The 20,353-nt window shown below is 35.5% G+C and overlaps 1 protein-coding gene across 1 annotated transcript in view; it reads right to left on the bottom strand.

Annotated features, from left to right (window-relative positions):
* Gabrb1 (gamma-aminobutyric acid type A receptor subunit beta1) overlaps positions 1 to 14,679 on the bottom strand; it is a 368,244-nt gene extending 353,565 nt beyond the window's left edge. Inside the window, exons 1-3 of the mRNA XM_047566847.1 lie at positions 14,537 to 14,679; positions 14,284 to 14,375; positions 13,811 to 13,878 (exon numbers count right to left, since the gene is read on the bottom strand). Of these exons, the coding sequence (XP_047422803.1) occupies positions 13,811 to 13,878; positions 14,284 to 14,375; positions 14,537 to 14,616 (240 nt within the window). The 5' untranslated portion in view covers positions 14,617 to 14,679. The remainder of the gene's footprint in view (positions 1 to 13,810; positions 13,879 to 14,283; positions 14,376 to 14,536) is intronic.
* Positions 14,680 to 20,353: the final 5,674 nt, after the last annotated feature.

Consider the following 20,353-nt stretch of genomic DNA (forward strand, 5'->3'; position numbering starts at 1 on the left):
GCTGCCTCCAGACTCTTAACAAGAAGGTCACCAGTAGATGTAACCCTTTGGCCTTGAACCTCCAGAACCATGAGCCCAAAAGCCCATGAGCTCTTTTCTTTATAATTTACCCAGTCTGTGGTACTAGCAACAGAAATAGAATAATACATTCCTTTTAGAAATAAAGTGAATCATACAATTTTCAGTAAGTCTTCACCATTTCTACCAAGTTTCTTTGCTTGTACCCAGCTCTTAGAAACAGGAGTGAACTGATCAGATCATGCTTTTACTTGTTTGATTATTTATAAACTTTAATGCAAAAAAAAAAATCATATTAGGTTATCGCACCTACTCTACATAGTTTTATTGTTCATGTTTATATACAAAGCACTTATAACAATGCCTGGTACATTGTAAGTGCTCAGCAAATAGGTTCATGATGATGATGATTGCTGAAGGCTGAGTCCCACCAAAAAAGTCATGCTGAAACCTAGTACTCCATGTGATGGCCTTTGGGAAGTGATTTGGTCATGGGGACAGAGCCCTCATGAATGATATTAGTCCCTTTATAAAGGAGGTCTCCCAAAGTTCCCTTACTCCTTTCATGTTTGAAGACACAGTGAGAAGAAAGTCAGAAAGTAGGCTGTCATTCACCAGATCAAGAATCTACTAGCACTTTGATCTTGGACTTCCATCTTTCAGAACTGAGATAAATTTCTGTTTATTTACAATGCACCCAGCACATGGTATTCTGTTGTATTAATTTAAATGAACTAATGACAATGATGGTAAAGGAGGATGAAGAAAATACTATGACTAAACTTTGTTTTATTTTTCCCCAAATACCTACTAAGGGGTCAGGCACTATGCTAAAAGATTTATACACATTATCTCATTTAGTCTCCAATACACAGCTTAAAGAAAAATTCAGATTTTGGATGGCATAGGATAATCGGAAATCTTGGCTTTCCTAAAGAGTGTTGGTTTAGACTTGTTGACCCCAGGCAATTACTAATAGTGTCCCTTTTCATTCTCTCTTTTTTTTTTAAATTATTTTTTCATTTTTTTATTTTTTACAGACTGCATTTTAATTCATTATACACAAATGGGGTACATCATTTCATTTCTATGGTTTTACACAATGTAGATTCACACTATTTGTGTAATCATACATGTACATAGGGTAATGATGTCTGTCTCATTCCATGATTTTTATGATCCCTCCATGGGTGATTAATGTCAAGGTCCTATAAGTATGGGAGGGTAGGAATTAAAACTAGAAGTCAACCTCAGAACCCTAAACCTTAGGTTAAGCTCATGGAAAACCATATATCCATTTTATCCACGTATCAGAAAGTAACATAATATATAAAATTCAGGTATGGGAGGACTGTGTATAGGATGAAACTGAGAAGTAATAGCCTAGTTTCTTCTCAGAGTGAGAATCAATTGAAAGTTATTAGGAAAAAAGATAGGAGGTATTCCATTTTTTGTCAGCTCCCTCAGGGATGTTTCACAATTAGTAGTTCTGTAGGTTCTAGCTGTGTGATGAAAATTCCAATATCAAACAAAAATATTATTTTATTTGATTATGCATAATGTGAACTAGTATTAACCCTGAAGTCCTAGCATCAAGGAGGAAGAAATTTATTATGAGCCTGGGGGATAATAGTAAAATGATAAAAATAACAGCACTTTAAGGTATTTTATAATTTATTCATCACATTTGCTGAACATAAATTTGTATATGATATACTTGTTTTGACACTCACAGCTTCCTAAAACACACGGAATGAAAATTATTTCCATTTTACATGAAACTAAGAATCAAATTAAGAAAGTCATGAGATTTATACTTGAAAGTATGAATCAGGAAACAATATTGTTCTGAGATGTTAAATTGATTTAAAGTCATTCAAATTTGGATAGACTGGGTTGTAGCTCAAGAGCAAAATAGGTGTTTAGCAAGTGTGAGACCCCCTGAGTTCAATTCCCATCAGCGAATGCACACACACACACACACACACACACACACACACACAATTCAAATTTGACTTGAAAGAAACATTCAGGGGAAGGCAGTTCAGGGGAAATACCAAAATTATACAAACCAGATTGATAATGCCTGGACTTGAATAATTGCTCTTGTTCTGCCCACTGACCACTGATTTTAACTACGAGATTGATCATTAAAACTACAAAATTGTATTGCCACCTTCTCAAGTCAGCACGAATGCTACACTACCAAAGAACGCAGTTGAATTTGTTGATTTCACATCTTGAACGACACAATATTGGGTATCATTGTTAGATCAAGCAAAATGCTTTTCAAGTGCAGAGGATCAGTGCCTGCCACACAAATGCTGTCTCAGCACACCTCTGGCCCTTCTTCTAGCAGTTTCTATCAGCTCCCAAACTCAGGAAGCTGCTGATGCTAGGGGTAAGTATGAAATAACTCCGGATTCCTCTCTCCTCAATCCTTTTCTAATCTCTGCCCCATAAGCAAAACAGCCCTCTCATTCCACCATCCATGTGTATGCTGGTATAAACACAGGGATTGAAAACCAACATTACTTTTGCCTGTCCCAGGGCTATTTGCATTTCAGCAGGAGGCAAAGTTGAAGATATCAAGTTCTAATGATGACATTTCAAGCTGGTACTTTCCAAGTTAATCTGAAATTACTTTCTGCATGTGCTTCCTACCTACTCTACCAATAGTCTCATATCTTGATTGAAAAATTAAGTGCCACTTGGTGAGAGTGAATAGGATAAATATATTGGAAAAGTATAAAGTCAATTGCTTTATTTTGGTTTTGGCTTACATATCTCTGTTCATTTTGCAGAACCATGCTGCAAATCCTTTAAAATGTGGAAAAGCAGGACAGTGACTATGCAAAACCATAATTCATCAAGTTATATTTGTGGTCGAAGACAGTGCTTTTGAGTGCAATAGGACAGATGCCTTCCTGCAATATTCAAAAAAATCATTCCTTTCTGCAATTTCAGAGAACCAGGTTATGAAAGCACTTTCAAACTTGATGTCAATACTGTTTGTGGGGTGTTGCCCAATGTAGTGCTTACATAAGTGTGAGAGATATGCACCAATAACCAACCAAGACTGAATCTGTTTTTCCAGTTTTACTCACCAATTTTTTTTTCCATTCTCCTCTCCAAATTTTTCATCCTACCCCCTTTCTCTCATTCCCAGTCTCAAAACTTCTAAAGATCGCTTCTCACCACATTAAGCCAGAAGTTTTCACTTGACCAGTGATAACCTTTGCAGCACATGCTCTTTTTCTCTCTGCTCATCAGCCTCAACTTAGCAGTTCATTTGAATTGGGAGTTTTGCTCTCAATTATTTCTTTGAGATGCGCTAAATTTGTGTGTATGCTGCACGGGGGATGGGCAGGCAGTCATATCAGGGGTAAGACTCTTTCATCACCACTTAACTGGTAGTTGACTTGACCATTGGTTACAACAAATGACTGTGGGATGTAAAAGATTTTCAAAAATTAACATTTTGTTAAAGCATACAGCAACAAGGATAGAATTACAGCAAAAATGAGTAGGAAAATAGATGAACAGATGTAGATATTATCTACATATATATTAAATACATATTTTGTGGATTATGTAATTTTTGGCTTCATATTTTCATATCTAATAAGCTTGGTTATTTTTTAAAATCTTACTCTTCTCATTTAAAAATCTCTCCAGACTGACTGAGGAACACTTTTCCACAGGTTATCTTTCATGTTTGAGTTTCCTTTCTTTTTAAATGCCATTCATTTTGTAGTCACTAATCAAATTATTCTTTAACAATTTCTTAAATGCATCTAGAAATATTGATAGTCCAGGTGCCAGGAAGATGACATTTGAAAAAATCAAAAGCAGTGATTATTTTTAAAGCAGATGAAAAGTTATACACACACACACACACACACACACACACACACACACACATATATACAAATATCAACTATGTATATATATAGTGTTGATATTTGTCATGAACTGATTCTGTGTGAATCTCACTGTGCCATGTGATAAAGCCGTTTCTATGGAAACGGTTCATGATCCACAGTCAACAAAAAAGAAAATTATAGATGAAGTTATAAGGTAGGCCTGATGGAGAAACTATTAATTTCTGAGTTAAATAATACAAAGTGCTATTATTACTAACAGTTTTTATGACTAGAAAAATTCTTTCATAATTTTAATGCATGCTATCATTAAGCCTCTACAATACATTAGGAGGTACCTAGAGAATATAAAGAATAAAATTCTAAATTTCCTGGAGCTTACACAGTTGGAAGGAAAAAGTTAAAGTTAATAGGAATCTTATATGGATGGGTCTTAACTGTGTTGAGGCTTCTGTCTTTTAGGAATCTTGATTTGTTTATAGACCCCAGATATTCTCTTTCTGGCAGAATTTCCCCTATTCTGACTGCAAAAAAAGATCCATAGAAAAATATGATTTCCTGTAGATTTTGAAGTAGATCTAGGTGCATTTCAGTGGGAGAGGGGTTACAGGTAGTAGGAGGGAGAAACAGTGGCCACTGACATGAGAAAATGTTCTAGGCACAGGTAGGATTGCAAATGTACTGTCTCTATGGAAACCATAAAGCTGAGCTTCTTTGCTAGAGAACTGTGTACCATTCCCTTGAAAATAATAAATCATAAGAAAAAAATCTCCTCATGAGTCACAAAGGGTTAGAGTAGGCAGGAACCATGAACTTTCAACAAATCTGTTCCCCTGCTTTCCGGAAGTATCCCAAATAAACTCATTCAAGTGGGATTCACTGCTACCAACTTCCCTGCTTGATCAATTCAGCAACACGAGCAAGGCACCCAACCTTTAATTTTTTCTTGTTGTATTTGAAGGGGCTTCACTCATACATCCCCACACTCTTTTTCTGTAGAAATAGAGGGCAGGAATAGCAGATTGCTAACAGTTACCCACAAACTCTTTTCTATTTGAATCTATTCCTCTAGCCGTTTCTGTCTCCTTTCTCTAAATAATATGATCTATGAATAAGGCTTTGCTTACATAGATTTCCTTTTTTTTTTTTTTTCAGGAGACCAACATGCAGGGGACAGTATGTTGAATTTTTGTTTAAAATCATACCCAACAGTCCATTCAAATGTTTCTGTTTTGCAAAGCTCCTGGGAGTCACTTTGTAATTTCCTGGCAGGTAAGCTTCATTTCTCAGGTCATACCGTGGGCCTCGCTCAGACTGTCTGTTATACCAGACTCATTTCATCACCAAATGCACTTTCTACAAGAATTCACACTGCTTTCATGCAATTTCACGTGGAAGCACAATGTTCCAGAAGGACTGAATCACTTTAGAGATGCAGTGGAGAAGGGACCAGATGCTGTGTAAGTGGTTTCCCCACATGCCTTTTTTTCCCTACCCTGTAGATTTATAAAAACAACTAAAACAGAATACAAAGATCACCTCTCTAAAGGAATTTGAAAAGTACATTCTAAATCTTATGAGAGTATAGGTCCTTCTAGATAAAGAACTATATGACTAAGGATAGAGTTGACTGCTCTCCATTCTCTATATCTAGTATCCTTTCTCCATGTCTCTAATAGACACATTTAGACTTACATTTATGTGCTATATGTTTCCTATCTATGGGATGTGCCTTATTTGTGAATAGAATTAGAAGATTCACCAAGGAAGTGGTCCATTTCAGGATGGCTCCTATCTGCAACATTCTATGTCAATGTACCCACAAGTACCTTATAAATAACATATGCCGACTATTTCTCATTCTGGAAATATATCCAAAGTGAAGGAGATGGTACAGTCCTCCTTTACCTGAGTTCCGCCTGGGCAGATAGTGTCCCATCTGCTAGTCACCCAATATGCAGCTTCAGAGGGCATCCATGGCTCACTCCTCTCACCTCCATCACCCAGCCAATGACTAAATACCTATCATTTGCCTTTATTTTTATTACTTTCCATTCCTAAGACCTCTGTACTACTTTAGGTATCACTCCTCTCTTTGATACACCCTCTTAGTGTCTTAGCTAGAAACACTGCCCCCAGTTTTAGCCTTCTCTTCATCACCCTCTACATAACTACAAGAGTGATCTATTTAAAATATAAAACACAGTGCCTCTTAAACCTTTTGGCACATTTCTCCATTCAGGATTAGGATCCACCTCATTAGCATACACAGTTCATCATCATTCCTCTCTCTCTCTCTCTCTCTCTCCCTCTCTTCTCCTCTCCCCATGTATAAAAGAGAATTTTCCTTTTAAAATGAAAATGTAGGCTATGTATAAACTTTTTAAACCAAATATTCAAAGGAGCACATAAATAACAGTTACTGTCTCTCTAAAGCACACTCCTAATCCTTGTTCTGATTCTAAGAACTGAGGACAGTTGCTTGCTCCTTGTGTACTCTTCCAAAATTGGTCAGCACACATAAAAACAAAATGAACATGTCTACCGTGAGGCCTCTTTTTACACAAATAAGAGCATTCAATAGCACTGTTGTAGACCTTGTACTTCGCCTTGTGCCTTTAAGTTCCTACAATAGCCAATTACCTATAATTCCCAGAATACTCCATTCTGTGTTCAGGCATGTCTTCCTATACATACATCCTTTCCTTTGCTTGGAAAGTCCTTCTCATTTGCAGCCTATCCACAATTGCCAGCTACTATTCCTCTTTAAGATTCATTTCAGGTGTTGACCCTTCACCATGCCTTAGAAACTACTTCTCAATCTATACACGTGTCTCTATCATAGCATGAACCACATTGTTTTAAAGTAACTGTTTATTGTATATTCCCTTCTACACTACAAAATCTTTGAAGGCATGGGATTGGCCTAGTTTTATTTCCATCCCTAGTGCTTAGTTCAGTACCTGATAAAAGATCAAGTGTTCAGTAAGTATGTTTTAAAACGAAATACTCAAGATCAAGATAACTATTGATGTTTCAAAATCTTCTAAAGGGAAAAACCTTCATACTCCAAGATTAGAGATTTGAAATAATATTTTAAAAGACTATAAATTCTACAAGGACAGAGACCTCATGTTTTATTCAATAGAATAGTTGAATGAATGCCCTTGGAAATTTGCCCTTTAATCTTAAATTCACAATACGATAACAGATTTTATTGGGACAGTGAGGGACAGGTGAGATATATTAGTTCCACTTAGTGGAGGAGGGGCAATGTGGACTATGAGGATTCTAAAAAGGAATAACTGAACTCACATTAGGTGAAAAATGCATCTTTCATTTTTTTCTTATGGCTAGTTGTTTTGCTAAAATGAATTAATTTTAACTCTTTCTTAAGACCTGCCAAATAGCTGAATAATAGGTTGCTAAGTATTACTATTAACTTTAACTTCCTTCCCTTTCAATAGATAGAAGACAAAGAACTTCAGGACTGAGATTTGGTTCAGTGGTAAGTGCTTGTCTAGCATACATGAAGACTTGGATTCAATCTCCAGCATTGCTAAGAAAAAAAAAAAAGTCAAGGAACTTCATAAAATATACATCTTACTGAAAATAGAGTATTCTAAAATGTAGGAACTTGGTCCTGGTATTATAGAAAATAAGACAGTGTTCTCATAGTTTACAGGGCATTAAATATGACATTTAGTCAACTAGATGCATATACCAATTCATTTTCTTATTATTCTCAGGTATATGTATGATAGTTAAGCCCCCTTACTGAATCCTGAACCAGTTAGAAATATTAAAACCATTTTTATTTTGAAATGTTTACCTTTTATAATGAAAGATTTCATACATATTTGAGTATTTTTGAAGGTACTCAAGTATTTGGGGAATGCCAAGATAAAAGCATCAAAAACTTGGAGAATTGACACTGGTACTCAGCTGATACAAACACCCAGGTTTTGCATTTATTCACCTCAGGGTAGGATTTTAGGTAGGTTGGATAAATCCTTTGGGATTTCCAGAACTTGAAAAATAACAGTTTCCTTCTGTTTCACATCAAATAAGTGCTAAAAATTTTGTGAGTTTGATAGTAGTGGATCGGTACTCCCAGGGTGAATACAATGGACAGATATCACCAGTGAGAAATACTTTCAATCTGGTCTTGACATCAATATTCAATGCAATATAAACCAGGTATTAGTCAAGTCTCATTTCAAAGATCATTGATCCAACATGTCTTGTTACTGTCTTTGCAAATGTGTTAAAGAAGAAAAAATTGGATGATAAAACCATGACCAATCAAAATGATGATTCAGAAGACCCTAGATTGCCTATAGTCATTACTACAGATTTCCCAGGACACTGTCATAATTCGTGCTCAGTAGGAACTCAGTAAATGTTTGTTGATTGACTCATTAACAGGAAAATAAGATGGAATAAGACAAAATCTAATAGGAATAACACAAGAGGAAGATTCTTGATCTTAACAGAGTCTGAAATCTTTAAAGGTCCATATTTTTATTATAGAATATTTGAACTGGAAAGGGTTTAGCAATCATGTAATCTACTTCATTTCACAGAATAGAATTTCTGAGGCTTAGAGAAATCAAATTCCTCACCCCAGGTCCCAAAGCTAAACACTGAGAACATTTAATTTTTTACTAACTTGGCAGTTCGGAAGCAGTCCCTGAAGACAGGCTGCCTAGTTTTGAATCTGCCATTCACTAGCTCTGTAACTTCTGAGTAAGTTATTTAACCTTTCTCAACCTAAGCTCCTCCCTCTCTGAGCATCAATCTTTCAATCTGTAATAGAATTTCACAGCCTTAAATCAAGAAGTAAATAAGCTACAAAGTAAAACTCTTGATAACCATACTTCACATATGTGAAATGTTCCATAAATGATACTACTTATTTTCATTTTATTGTATACTTTAATATCCAGTTCAGTCTGGTAATCCTAAAATCACAGGGTTTCAAATGTAAAAATCAAACATTTTAAAATCTAGATATACTTGATTTAATGTGTTTTGGGGTATAAAACGTATGTTATCTCCAAACAGGCAAAGGGAAGAGCTTCCCCTCAGATGGTATAATATTCTCACACAGCACTTAAAGGAAAGACCTGAGTGATTACTCACATATTTATATCTTTAGTGAATGGCTTTCACCTATTCTTGCCTTTACATGGCACTGACCCATCTGCTCTTTTTGCAAAGAAAATTCTATTATAGCACTATAGAGAATTTACTAAAAGAAGCAGGAGTATGGTTAGGCTATTTTATAAAGCTATTGCTAGCTCCTTATTGAGGGGAAAACTTTCAGTGTTCTCTATTCTGAAAACGAAAAGCCATTGGTGTTCTGTAAAGTGAAAGAACAGAGCTATTGGGGTTACTGTGCTTGGCACTATTTTCATAACCCTCATTTACATTTGGCTGATTTGTGAGTAGTGACACAGTGATGAAGACTACTTATTAGTTTAAATCAAACTCTATCATTCAGCCTCTTGCCTTTGTTGTTTATCACTAATTATTGAACTAATTTTTCCTTTTGATCATAGACACCTGTTTAACCAGCTGAAACTTCAAAGTGAAGTTGAAACCTTGACATAACACCATTCATAGAGAAATTAAAAAGAAAAAAAGCTCAATTTCTTAATAAGGCTAGATCTTAGAATAACATACCACAACCCTGACACTCAAAATGCTGTCCATACTCCAGAAACTGACATCACCTAGAAAAAATCCAGAATGTCAGGACCCATTTCAGACCTCTGGTTCAGAATTTTCACTTTAACAAGATCCCAGAGTGATGTAGGTATACAGTAATTATTGAAAAGCACTGAATTAGAGAAATGGATGTAGAGCAGCAGAATTCTCACAAGTGGTTACTGTTTTGAGTCAGTGTGGTAATAATAAATATGACTGAACTATATTCCTGAAACCTGTGGAATCAAATATTAAAATAACAACATTTGTGAAATTTAAGTATGTATTTTGTAATTAAATTTATCTTTCTTTTGAGTTTTATTTATAAAATTGGTTCATTTTAGCATTAGTTATCATCGTTGTTGTTATTAATTATGATACCTTTAAGAGCATTCACTACTGTATCCACCCATGGTTGAAAAAAAGGAACGAAACAATAAATACAAGATGAGTGTCTCTTATCATAAATAAGTTGGGCTGACCCCTTCTTTGAAAGTCTTCTGGGGGTAGCCAATTGGACCATAATATCTTTAGATCAGGGACAAAGAGATGTGTGGTTGGAATACTCAATTAATGATCAGGATCTGACTCTCGAATAATGAGGAATAACTAGTTATGGGAATTTGAAGTACATGATTTCAACTATTTGTGTGTAATCAATATCATGTATCCTCAAACCACTACTAGAAAACTTGCCCAGGACTATCTGTGTTTTACTAGGCTTGTAGTTAGCGGTTACCTTAAAGACAATTTCTGAGAGCTCTTATCTCCTTTTGTCTCTTCTTAGCTCTAGTCTTTGCCTCTTGTTAGGGTGGGCTTGGGGGGAGACTTTGCCAGAAATTGTTTTAAAAGGTTTGAAGAGTTTAATAAACAATAAATGAAAATCACAGTAATTTTTAAGATGACACTTCAGAAAATGACAACAGTATATAATTAATATCACAAGCACCACATAGACCATGATGCAAGAAAACTTCTTCCTAATTTAATCAATATTATTATGTGGAAGGAAGTCTTTCTCTTAAATATATATTTTTCTACATTAGAATTATTCTTCAAAGTTTTTGCATTTACTGCTCAGAAGCAATGATTTCAAAGGTCATTATTGGTTTCTCATTTAAATTAAATTTATTTTTAATTGATACATAAAAACATAAAAATTGTACATGTTAATGGCATAACATGCTGTTTTGATACATGTTGATGATTCTTGATTATAGAAATTCTTAACTACAAAGTCTCTTTTTATTTTTCTTAATTTGGGAAAAATATTTTATATCTTCAAGGACATGAGTCAGAAAGCACCATTGTTATGATGCTAGTGTTTAAAATAGATTGATAGTGTTTAAAAGAGATAATGCCCTAAACCAATCTGGAGTTACAATTTACTTAGAGTAGCACAGGAAAGGAATAAAAATTAGTAGAAACTATTTCTCAGACCCATTAATTTAATGCATAATTATCATGTCATTTCCTCACGGAATGAGAAATAATGATAATGAATAAAAATATAAAAAGGAGCAATGTTTTAATAATGTATTTAACTTACTTACACCTATTTTATTGTAGTCTTGTCCAATCTTGTTTTCCCTTAATTTTTGTGAAAATTTCCTGTTAAAGAACTACAAATTTTACTGCCTATTGACATAGTGAAACATATTAATTGAAAGCAATGAGTCTTATTTCCCACAAAGTTTTAGTACTACTTTTATGGTCTAAAAATCAAAGCATGTTATAGACAATTCTCTTACTTAGTGGTAGAGGTCTAACCATTCAGGTTGCTTTTATGTAGAACACTCAATCCTTAAAAAAAAATATTCCTCTTCATTTTCATTTTTTCTTGGAGTTATTTCCAATCTAAATGCTTTGTCATAGATGAGAAACTAAAATAAACCTTGGATCTTTTTGGTAGCTGACATTAAAAGGAGAAACAAGGAAGAATAAATAAATAAAGATTTTATATTTTCCAACTTTCAGTGATTTCTATTTTCCTAGCATGTCTACTGAGAGCACTGTGAAGAAGTAATTGGTATTTTAGTATAACATATTTTCAAGGTTTATCTATTGAATGAATACTTTTTGAAAAAAGTGCACATATCAATGTATGATGAATAAGCACACTGTATTATTCAATCATTAGAAGGAAATATCCGATGCTACTGCAATTACATTCAATCCTTTCTTTTAGCTTATGTATGAATTTAGTTGAACAACTGATAATACAAAGCTTTTTTGTTATGGTGGTTGTTTTGGTTATCAGCACTTACCTATTCAGTTGAGTTTTTTTAAAAAAATAACAGAGTGTTTATAAATATAGATAACAGAATTTACTGATTTTTTTTTTAAATTTTTGAGGTGCTGGGAATGAAACCCAGGACATTGCATATGCTCAGCAAATGCTGTGCCACTGAACTATACCCCCCAGCCTTGACCAAGAGAATTATACATCTTTAGAAATTCTGAAAGGCCTGGTACCCTATACACTAAGGTAGAAGACTAGCAAAGTCAATGTTTGCCTTTGTAGCTTTCTGAATCTTTAATTTTATGAATTATCAATGTGGATGCTTACAAGGTGCCAAGATAAATGACTTAAAAAGAAAATATTTTCATCATCTATCTACATGACATAACTTGCTAAACTAACTCATTTTCTAACTCATCCAGTTTTATATATGTTCAAACATTAATACATTTCCCAGAGTGTGTGTAAATAGTGTGTTTTGAGTTGCTTTGTAGTTTTAGCATGTATGTAAACAGAATGTAATAAGTAAATCTGTCAAAAATCTTTTCCCAGTCAAAAAATATTCTCTTGTGTGCAATAAGTTTTAAAACGGGGTTTCTTTTTCCAGTAAACAATCAAAGGCATTTGAAAATACTCTTTTAAATAATCAGAAACATTTTAAAATAGTATTTTAAATAAACTATTTAAAGTAGGATCAGTTACAACTATAAAATACTGAAATATAATAACCACACTTTTATTCTAATTCTATTCAATATGATATAAACATATTTGTTTCTTCCTGATATAACCAAAAAAAATGAAAAGAAAAATTCTTAAATGTTAGTATATTAACATAAAATGACACAAGGAATAAAATGAAAGATAATCCAATGACCATTACAGCTACAGAGAGAGAAAATCCTGAAAGGTTTTAACCTTCAAATTATTCAAGATATCTAAATTTCTGCTACCATATTTTTTTTCTCTCCAGTGGAATAATAATGGCATTTTGATCTAGCTGTTCTCTGGATAGTGTATTCTAGAAAAGCAACAGGCATTTCCTCCTGAACTCACTGTAACAACTAAAAAAACTGCTACCCACAGTGGTTGCATAGAGCCAACAGATAGAGTAGCAGCTATGATTTTAAGCATTTTGCAGTAGCTTCAGAAAGCAGAAAAAGAAATGAAGAATATTGACTCCTTTGAAATGGAGGGATTGTGCTGTTATTATCACTCTCCACCCTCTCCACAGACCCTTTGATCATGGGGCTTTTTCTACAAGTGCAGTTGGGTTTCTAGAGTAAAGGAAAGCAATATAACTCGACCCATTTTGCTTCAAATTTACAAAATGCAGAAAGATAAATTCATCAACCTCCACATGGGAACAATACAAGCCCTCCCCAAGAACAGGCTTGGGCACTCTTCACGTTAGTAAGCATGGACAGTTATTTCAGCCTGTTGCTCCTGCCTCACGGTGTGCTAGAGCCTGAAGAAGGCAGGCGACACTCCGAAACCCCGACTGTGCGCACGGTGGTGGAGTCTCCGTGAGTCTGGGCTGGCAGTCTAAGGGAGCTGTGCCTAGCAAGTAGAGGCTGCGGACCACCGGTCCGGGGTCCCTAGTGCAGGCTGCCTGGTCGCCAGCAGATGGTGCCCTCCACATCTCCACTCGCCGGGAAACCCGGCTAAAGTAAAGCTCAGACTCCGCCCCAGCCAATCTGCCGGCGCAACAGTCACCCGTCCTTCCCAAAATAGTGCCGAGCACGTTTCCTCTGGAACACCGCAGTAGCCAGTGTGTGTCGAAAATACAAACCCCGGGGCAATCGTGTGTGTGTGCTGAAGTGGGGAGCGCGCGCGGAGTGGGACCCTGGGGCCAGGGGCTAGGTGACCGCCAATGAAACGCAGAGGACGCGGGGATCTGTCCATTTCACATCTGCGTAAGCCGGGCAGCCGGGCCCGTCGCGAGGCCACTCACCATGTTCACTTCGGAGACCATATCTATGCTGGCTACATCGATCCGCATGCCGACGTCCACTGGGGGCCCTGTGGGGAGATGGGACCATATTAAGGACATATTATCAGAGTGGCAGTGGGCTGGGGAGGGGGGAACTCCCTAGTTTTTACTACCTTCTGAACAGCCTCCCTCCCTCCCCCCAACCTTATTTTGGGGGACAGCCTGGGAAAACAGGTGTGGACACACCGTGATGCAGTGACTAGGCAGAGGGTGTGTCGGGCCGGAGTGAGGTCGGCTCAGCGTGGGGATCATCTACCTGAGATCCGGAATCCTGTGTGTGTGTGTGTGTGTGTGTGTGTGTGTGTGTGTGCGCGCGCGCGCGTCCAAAGCGTAGTGCATGCTCACGAAAATGACATTTTTAATTTTTGCACTTATCTTTGACAGAAAAGGTGAACTAGGGATGGGTTACAGGTTGAAAAGGAATGAAGCATTACCTCCAAAGTCCGGCCGCAAGCGAATGTCATATCCTTTGAGCAATCGGTCCACTGTCTCTTTCACGTATGACATGTTGCTGGGTTCATTGGCGCTGAAGGGAAGAAGTAGGGACCGTATTCAAAATGAGCACAAACTGAGAGCAGACATAAAAAGATGCAGGCACACCTACCCCCAAATAACAAGATACACAATTCAGCAGGCATGTAAAAAGAAAGATATCAGAGAAAGAGAGATTCAACAAAGGCGGCTCACCTGTGTGCACAACAGACCATGGCAATCATCACAGGGAAAGAGAGAAGCCCCAAACTCTCTCTATTTTGTACTGTCCACATTACTAACTCTGATTAAGGAATTGTCTTTTCTGCGAAGATTCAAGGAATGCAACTTAGTCGGCGGCTGGGCAGTAATTCCCCGAATGGACCTGCGCATGCGCAGAGGGTGCTCACTAGTAAAAGACACCTTGTGCCTTGCAAACAATATTCCTAGTGGAACAGGCAACAGATAACAATCCCTTTAAAGTTCCTGTTTGGGGTGCTCCGCGTTCTTTGGGTAGTTAGAGACAACCTGCTGCCGCTATGCAGGGGATCCTACTTGCATGTGTATATAGAGTTTTCCTCGTGCATTGGCGGTGGATATGTTCTTTTCCTTCTTGCCATCAACCTGATTTTTTTAACTCGGCTTTCAGTGATCTGGTTAAGGCTGCCTGTGATTTGTATCTTTCGTTGGCAGTCACGGAGGTCCTCGAACAAGGGGGTCTTGAGGCGGTTTTCTTGTAGCTTGTGGAAGGGAAAGGGATGGCTGCTGGGGAAGGGGAGTGGGAGAGCCCTAGACTCGGCAGAAAAGGGTCAGAGGAAACTCAGGACGTATTTGAGGAGTGTCAGAAGCAAGACCCCTTGGGAGGCGACTTAGCACACCTGATTTAGTGCAGTGTTTCTCTGTAGAAGGAGGATAGAGAGAGGCTGATCAACTTTTCAACTCGCTCCCCCACTTTTCCTCCTCCTCTGGCGGAATAGCTCCCTGGATGGGAGGCGAGGGAGAACAGGGATGAGGCAGTAGGTCTGGGCAGGGAATCTTTTTTCTAGGGCCCTCAGAGGCAAGTTCCACTTTTCTTCTAGTTTCTAGTAAGAAACACCTTTTCCTTAAATTGCCATCATGTTAGTTCGTGTTGGTAACACCGGAACAGGACCCTGAAACACCCAGAAGTTCTAACCTCTGTTAACCCATAGGTTGAGGTTCTGAAGGAGCAAGTATTGTTTGAATGAAGTAAAATCACTAAATGCAATAGGACAAAGGTCACTGAGCTGCATCTTAGGTGGTAGGAGACTGGGCTGGACAAGTGTTCATTTGTTAAATAACATATATTAAATATTTACTGTGTTCTAGGCATTCGGGACTTAAGAGGGTTACAAACAAATAGAAATTGAAAGACTAATTGGAGGAGACAGACATAAATGTGAGTAAATTCAATATAGCTTTCAATAGTCTACATAGTCACCAAAGTATTGTTAATTCTACCACAGAGGAGTAGAGATGGTTTCAGAGGAAAAAATTGAAGAAGAAAGCTTTTTGCAAAAGCATGGAGGGAGGGCATTCCTGAAAGAGGGAACAAGGTGTGCTAAGTCCTAGAGATCAGTAAACACCATTTACTTGGATAGCTGAACAGGAAAATGACAGGTTCAGTTATAAAGGAAGGGGAAGAGATAGGGGTAATGGCTGATGAAGGTGTACAAGGAAGCTGAGGACATTAAAAGGAAAGTTAGATACTCTGTATTTAGGCTTCTGGAAATCACTGAAAACTTAAGTATGGATGTTAGACTAAGATTTTAGACAAAGTTTTCTACTATAACAATTATGATAAGTGTAATCAATATTTATCACTTGTTATTTAGCAGTTCTTGGGCACAATACATAGGTTATCTCATTTATCTTACAACAATTTGAATGTGAGATATGTATTTTCCCACATTTAATAGATAAGGTAAAAAGACTAATTTAGGGCAATGATACTGGTAATTTAGTATCCAACAGATAATGAAGGGCAGAATCATCATTTCAACCTAGACTCTGTGTACCTAATTACTCTCTGTGCTATGAAGCACAGAATCCAAGGACAGAAACCAGACAGGGAAACCAAGCAGAAAAAGGGATTATTACAATACCCCAAGCATAAGGGACTATAGTCAGATAGTGCTTAGCATGAAAAGAAGTGATATATAACATATATCACAAGCTTTCACAAATACATTGGAGACATCAAATAATTGGAAGGGTCATATGGAAGGAGTTAGTTACATTTGGAAGATTTCTAAAGAATTGTCCAAACATTTACATGTATGTTGAGTTTAACATTCAATAAACCATTAACTTCATTTTCTATTTGAGCTTCACACAAACCATAGGCACTGGGGCCATTTCTTCTGGGAAAGAATGCTAACTCTTAATTAGCTTCCTCAATGTTTTTGAGAGGACGTCAACTATTTTTAATTCATATATATCTGCATTTAATGAGTAAAGAGATTTATTTATGTTTCTGATCCCTGCCGAAACACAGAATTACTATGCTGCATAATTCTTTGAAAAAATCATGCTGTAGAAAATATGCTGCATAGAGGTTTGCTTGATTCATTTGCTCATTCATTTACTCTTCAAATATTTATTGAGCATATACCAAATACCAGGCACTATGTTAAGAGCAAGTGATACAACAGTGAACAAAACAACATACACAGTCCCTTTCCACTTAGAATTTGTCATTTAATGCATTTATTATGTGTGCAAACTGCCAATCTTGCTACTCAATTTCAATTAATAAAAGAAGCATTTCGTTTTGTGTTTGCTGGGTTTGTTCATTTAACTTATATAGCATTTGTTGGTATATATGTTTTCTAGTTTGTTATAAACCCCAATAATTCTTTTGAATTAACATTTTATTAGCAAGGTCTACTAAAGAACCAATATTTTATATTTGAACTAAAGAAGACAATCTATGAATTTTTATATTTGAATCCTATTGTTTAGCATGCTGCAGCCAGATAAATTCCACTGATTTTTTTTTTGCTTTGAAATTATGATTTCTGATTGAATGGAGAGGTACTACAATACCGTATTATTTTACAATATTAGATATTATCATATTTGTTCTTGGATACTATTGATTATGAAGCTTGCTGCATCTCAGTATCATGTCTGAGGACCTGTGTGAGACCATTTTCCCCAGATCTTAGTACTCTGAATATCGTCTCATTTCCTGAATAGTTTGTACATTAATGACAGCAGGAATCCTAAAACCTATTAATTTCCCTGTTTGCTTTGGCCACTGGAGATGTTCAAATCATATATAAATAACTCAACTTTAATCATTATGTAAGATGTTAATGACCTGCATTTTATATACAACATTTCTCCCCAATCTCTTAGAATTCTAAATTTAATCTCCCTTTTCACACTTTTCTAATTTAAAAACAGATATCCTGTGCTGAATATGTGGTGTTTATAAGCTGTCTTGGAACTAAGTGGGGAAATAAATTTTAAATAATAAAAATAAATAAGCATATAATTGAATTTTAAAAAATCATCCATTCTAGATGCACTTGGGTATCTTTTTTTTCTCTCTAATGAAGTTAATACTTTGCCTGAGGAGGTGGTTCAGTGGTAGAGCCCTTGCCTAGCATGCATAAGGCCTTGCCCAGCACCTGGAAAAAGGAGGAGAAGAAGGGGAAGGGGGAGGGGAGGAGAAGGAGGTGGAAGAGAGGAGGGAGGGGAGGGGGAGGAGAAGGAGAAGGAGAAGAGCTTCTCAGTGGGACTCACCCTGTAAAAACTAACACTTTCTTCTGTAAAATTACTTGTTTCCCCTTCACACACTAATACTCTTAATTAAAATCTATCCCCCTTTATGGTTTAATACAATTTCCACATCATTTTTGTTTTTGTTGTGTAAAACTGCCACTGACGGTCATTGATAATTCCTACTCCATTTTGTTATAATGATGACTTTTATATGGAAAAAGCAGGAACCTAATAGTACCATTCAACTAGGATGTAAGTGTGTTATGATCAAAAACCTTCACATGTATTCTCAGTATTTCTAGATACAGCAGCCACCAACAAGGAAACACAATAGGAAACATTATTCCATTACAATAACTGCAAAGATCCTTTAGAGAAAGGATCTAGAAAAAAGTGGAAAAATGCCAGACATTTGCAGAAAACTTATAAAACATTATTGAAAGATATAAAATAAGATCTGGATAAATGGGATTGTGTACTGCATATGATTAGGAAGACTCAACATGGTAAAGAAATATACAGTATAAAAATGACAACTGATTTGAATCAAAATTCTTATACCTTAAATGAACATTGAAAAAACAATTATAAAATTCAAAAGCAAGAGTGAGGGGTAAAAGCAAGTCAATACAATTTGGAAGAATAAAAAGAAGTAGATATGAGGATATTGGCCTTTGAAATATCAAATGTTAATTTTTGAGCTACAGACATTATAAGAGTTTGTGCTTAGTTTGGGATTCATAAAAAGATACGAAAAAATAATAGTCCAAGCAAATAATGAGGAGAGAAATAGATCTCCATTTTAGGAAAAGTGGGAAAAAAATGAGATATTCAATAAATTATGTGAGACAATTTATCATCCATAAGGAGAAAAATGTAGATTTTTAATCTCGTTATATGCATGAAAAACGGGAAAATACAAGTAAAATATTAAAACCAAATCATCGGGATTTTATAAAACTATATAGAAGATACCTTTATGATTTTGATGTAGAAAATGAACTATAAAGGAAAAGACTAATAAAGATAATTATTTTAAATTTAACCTTTTTAAATTAAATTAGAATAAGCAACCTAAATCTTTATCAATGAGAATAAATAAATAAATTTAATTTAACCTTTTTTTTTTAAAGAAAACTCTACTGAGATTGTGAACAGTCAAACTACAAAAAGGGAAAATAAATTTTCAGCAAATTTATACACTAAAGGAATAGTATGAAAAATTCACAAACAAAACAAAACCTTTCTACAAAAAAACACAATGATATACTCTAAATAAGGAATTGCAACTTAAAGCAATAATACAGCACTTCTGACTCATAAGAGGATGCAAAATTTTACATCAAATATTGGTTAGAAACTCTCAAACACATTATGTAGGCATATAAAAATTTGTATAAACACTTTGTAAAGAACTTTGAACATATCTTGTAAAGTCAGATGCACAGTCCTTTCACCCAGAATTTCCACCACCAGGAATCTATCTTAATGATACCTTCATGCCATCCATAAGTGTTCCTTACAGTGTTTTTTTTTTTTTTTTTTTATTGTAAACAAATGGGATACATGTTGTTTCTCTGTTTACAGTGTTGTTTTTAATAGTGCAAAATTGAGAGCAACCTAAATCTTTATCAGTGAGAATAAATAAATAAATTTAACCACACAAAGTAATCTAATAAAAAAGCATAAATATCAACATGCTTCTATACATGTCTAAAGCTAAAATATTAAGCAAAAACAGACAAAACTAAAACAAAAATAACTAGGCATAGAATGACACATTAAGCATGAAAACATTATGTAAAGTTAAAAATACTTAAGTATAAAAACCAGGGTTTACATGCATATGTATGTGTGTATGTGTGTATGTGTGTGTCTATGTGTGTGTGTATATATATATTAAAAATAGAGAACAAGGGTACTAGATTTTAAGGTTCAATTGAATCTGTAATATTGTATTTTTAATTAAAATCTCAGCAAATTAGACATAATTTGTGGGTAACCATTATTCTACTCTCCATACATTTCTAGGTATTAGAAATAGTTCATGGAAACTAAATAAAAATAATAAGTGACAAACTGGGAAGATACATTTTTAATTTATATTTTAAAATACTCATTCAAATTAGGAAGAGAAATACATATACATAATAAATAAATCTGTAAATAATTTAATAAGCATTGAAAAAGATAAATTAGGTGAGCAGTAAATTTATTAAAATTTTCAATCAAATCAGTAGTAATCAAATACATACAGTTTTTATCAAAATTAGTGAGGCATCA

Source organism: Sciurus carolinensis, chromosome 10 (assembly GCF_902686445.1).
Source record: "Sciurus carolinensis chromosome 10, mSciCar1.2, whole genome shotgun sequence".
Lineage (NCBI taxonomy): Eukaryota > Metazoa > Chordata > Mammalia > Rodentia > Sciuridae > Sciurus > Sciurus carolinensis.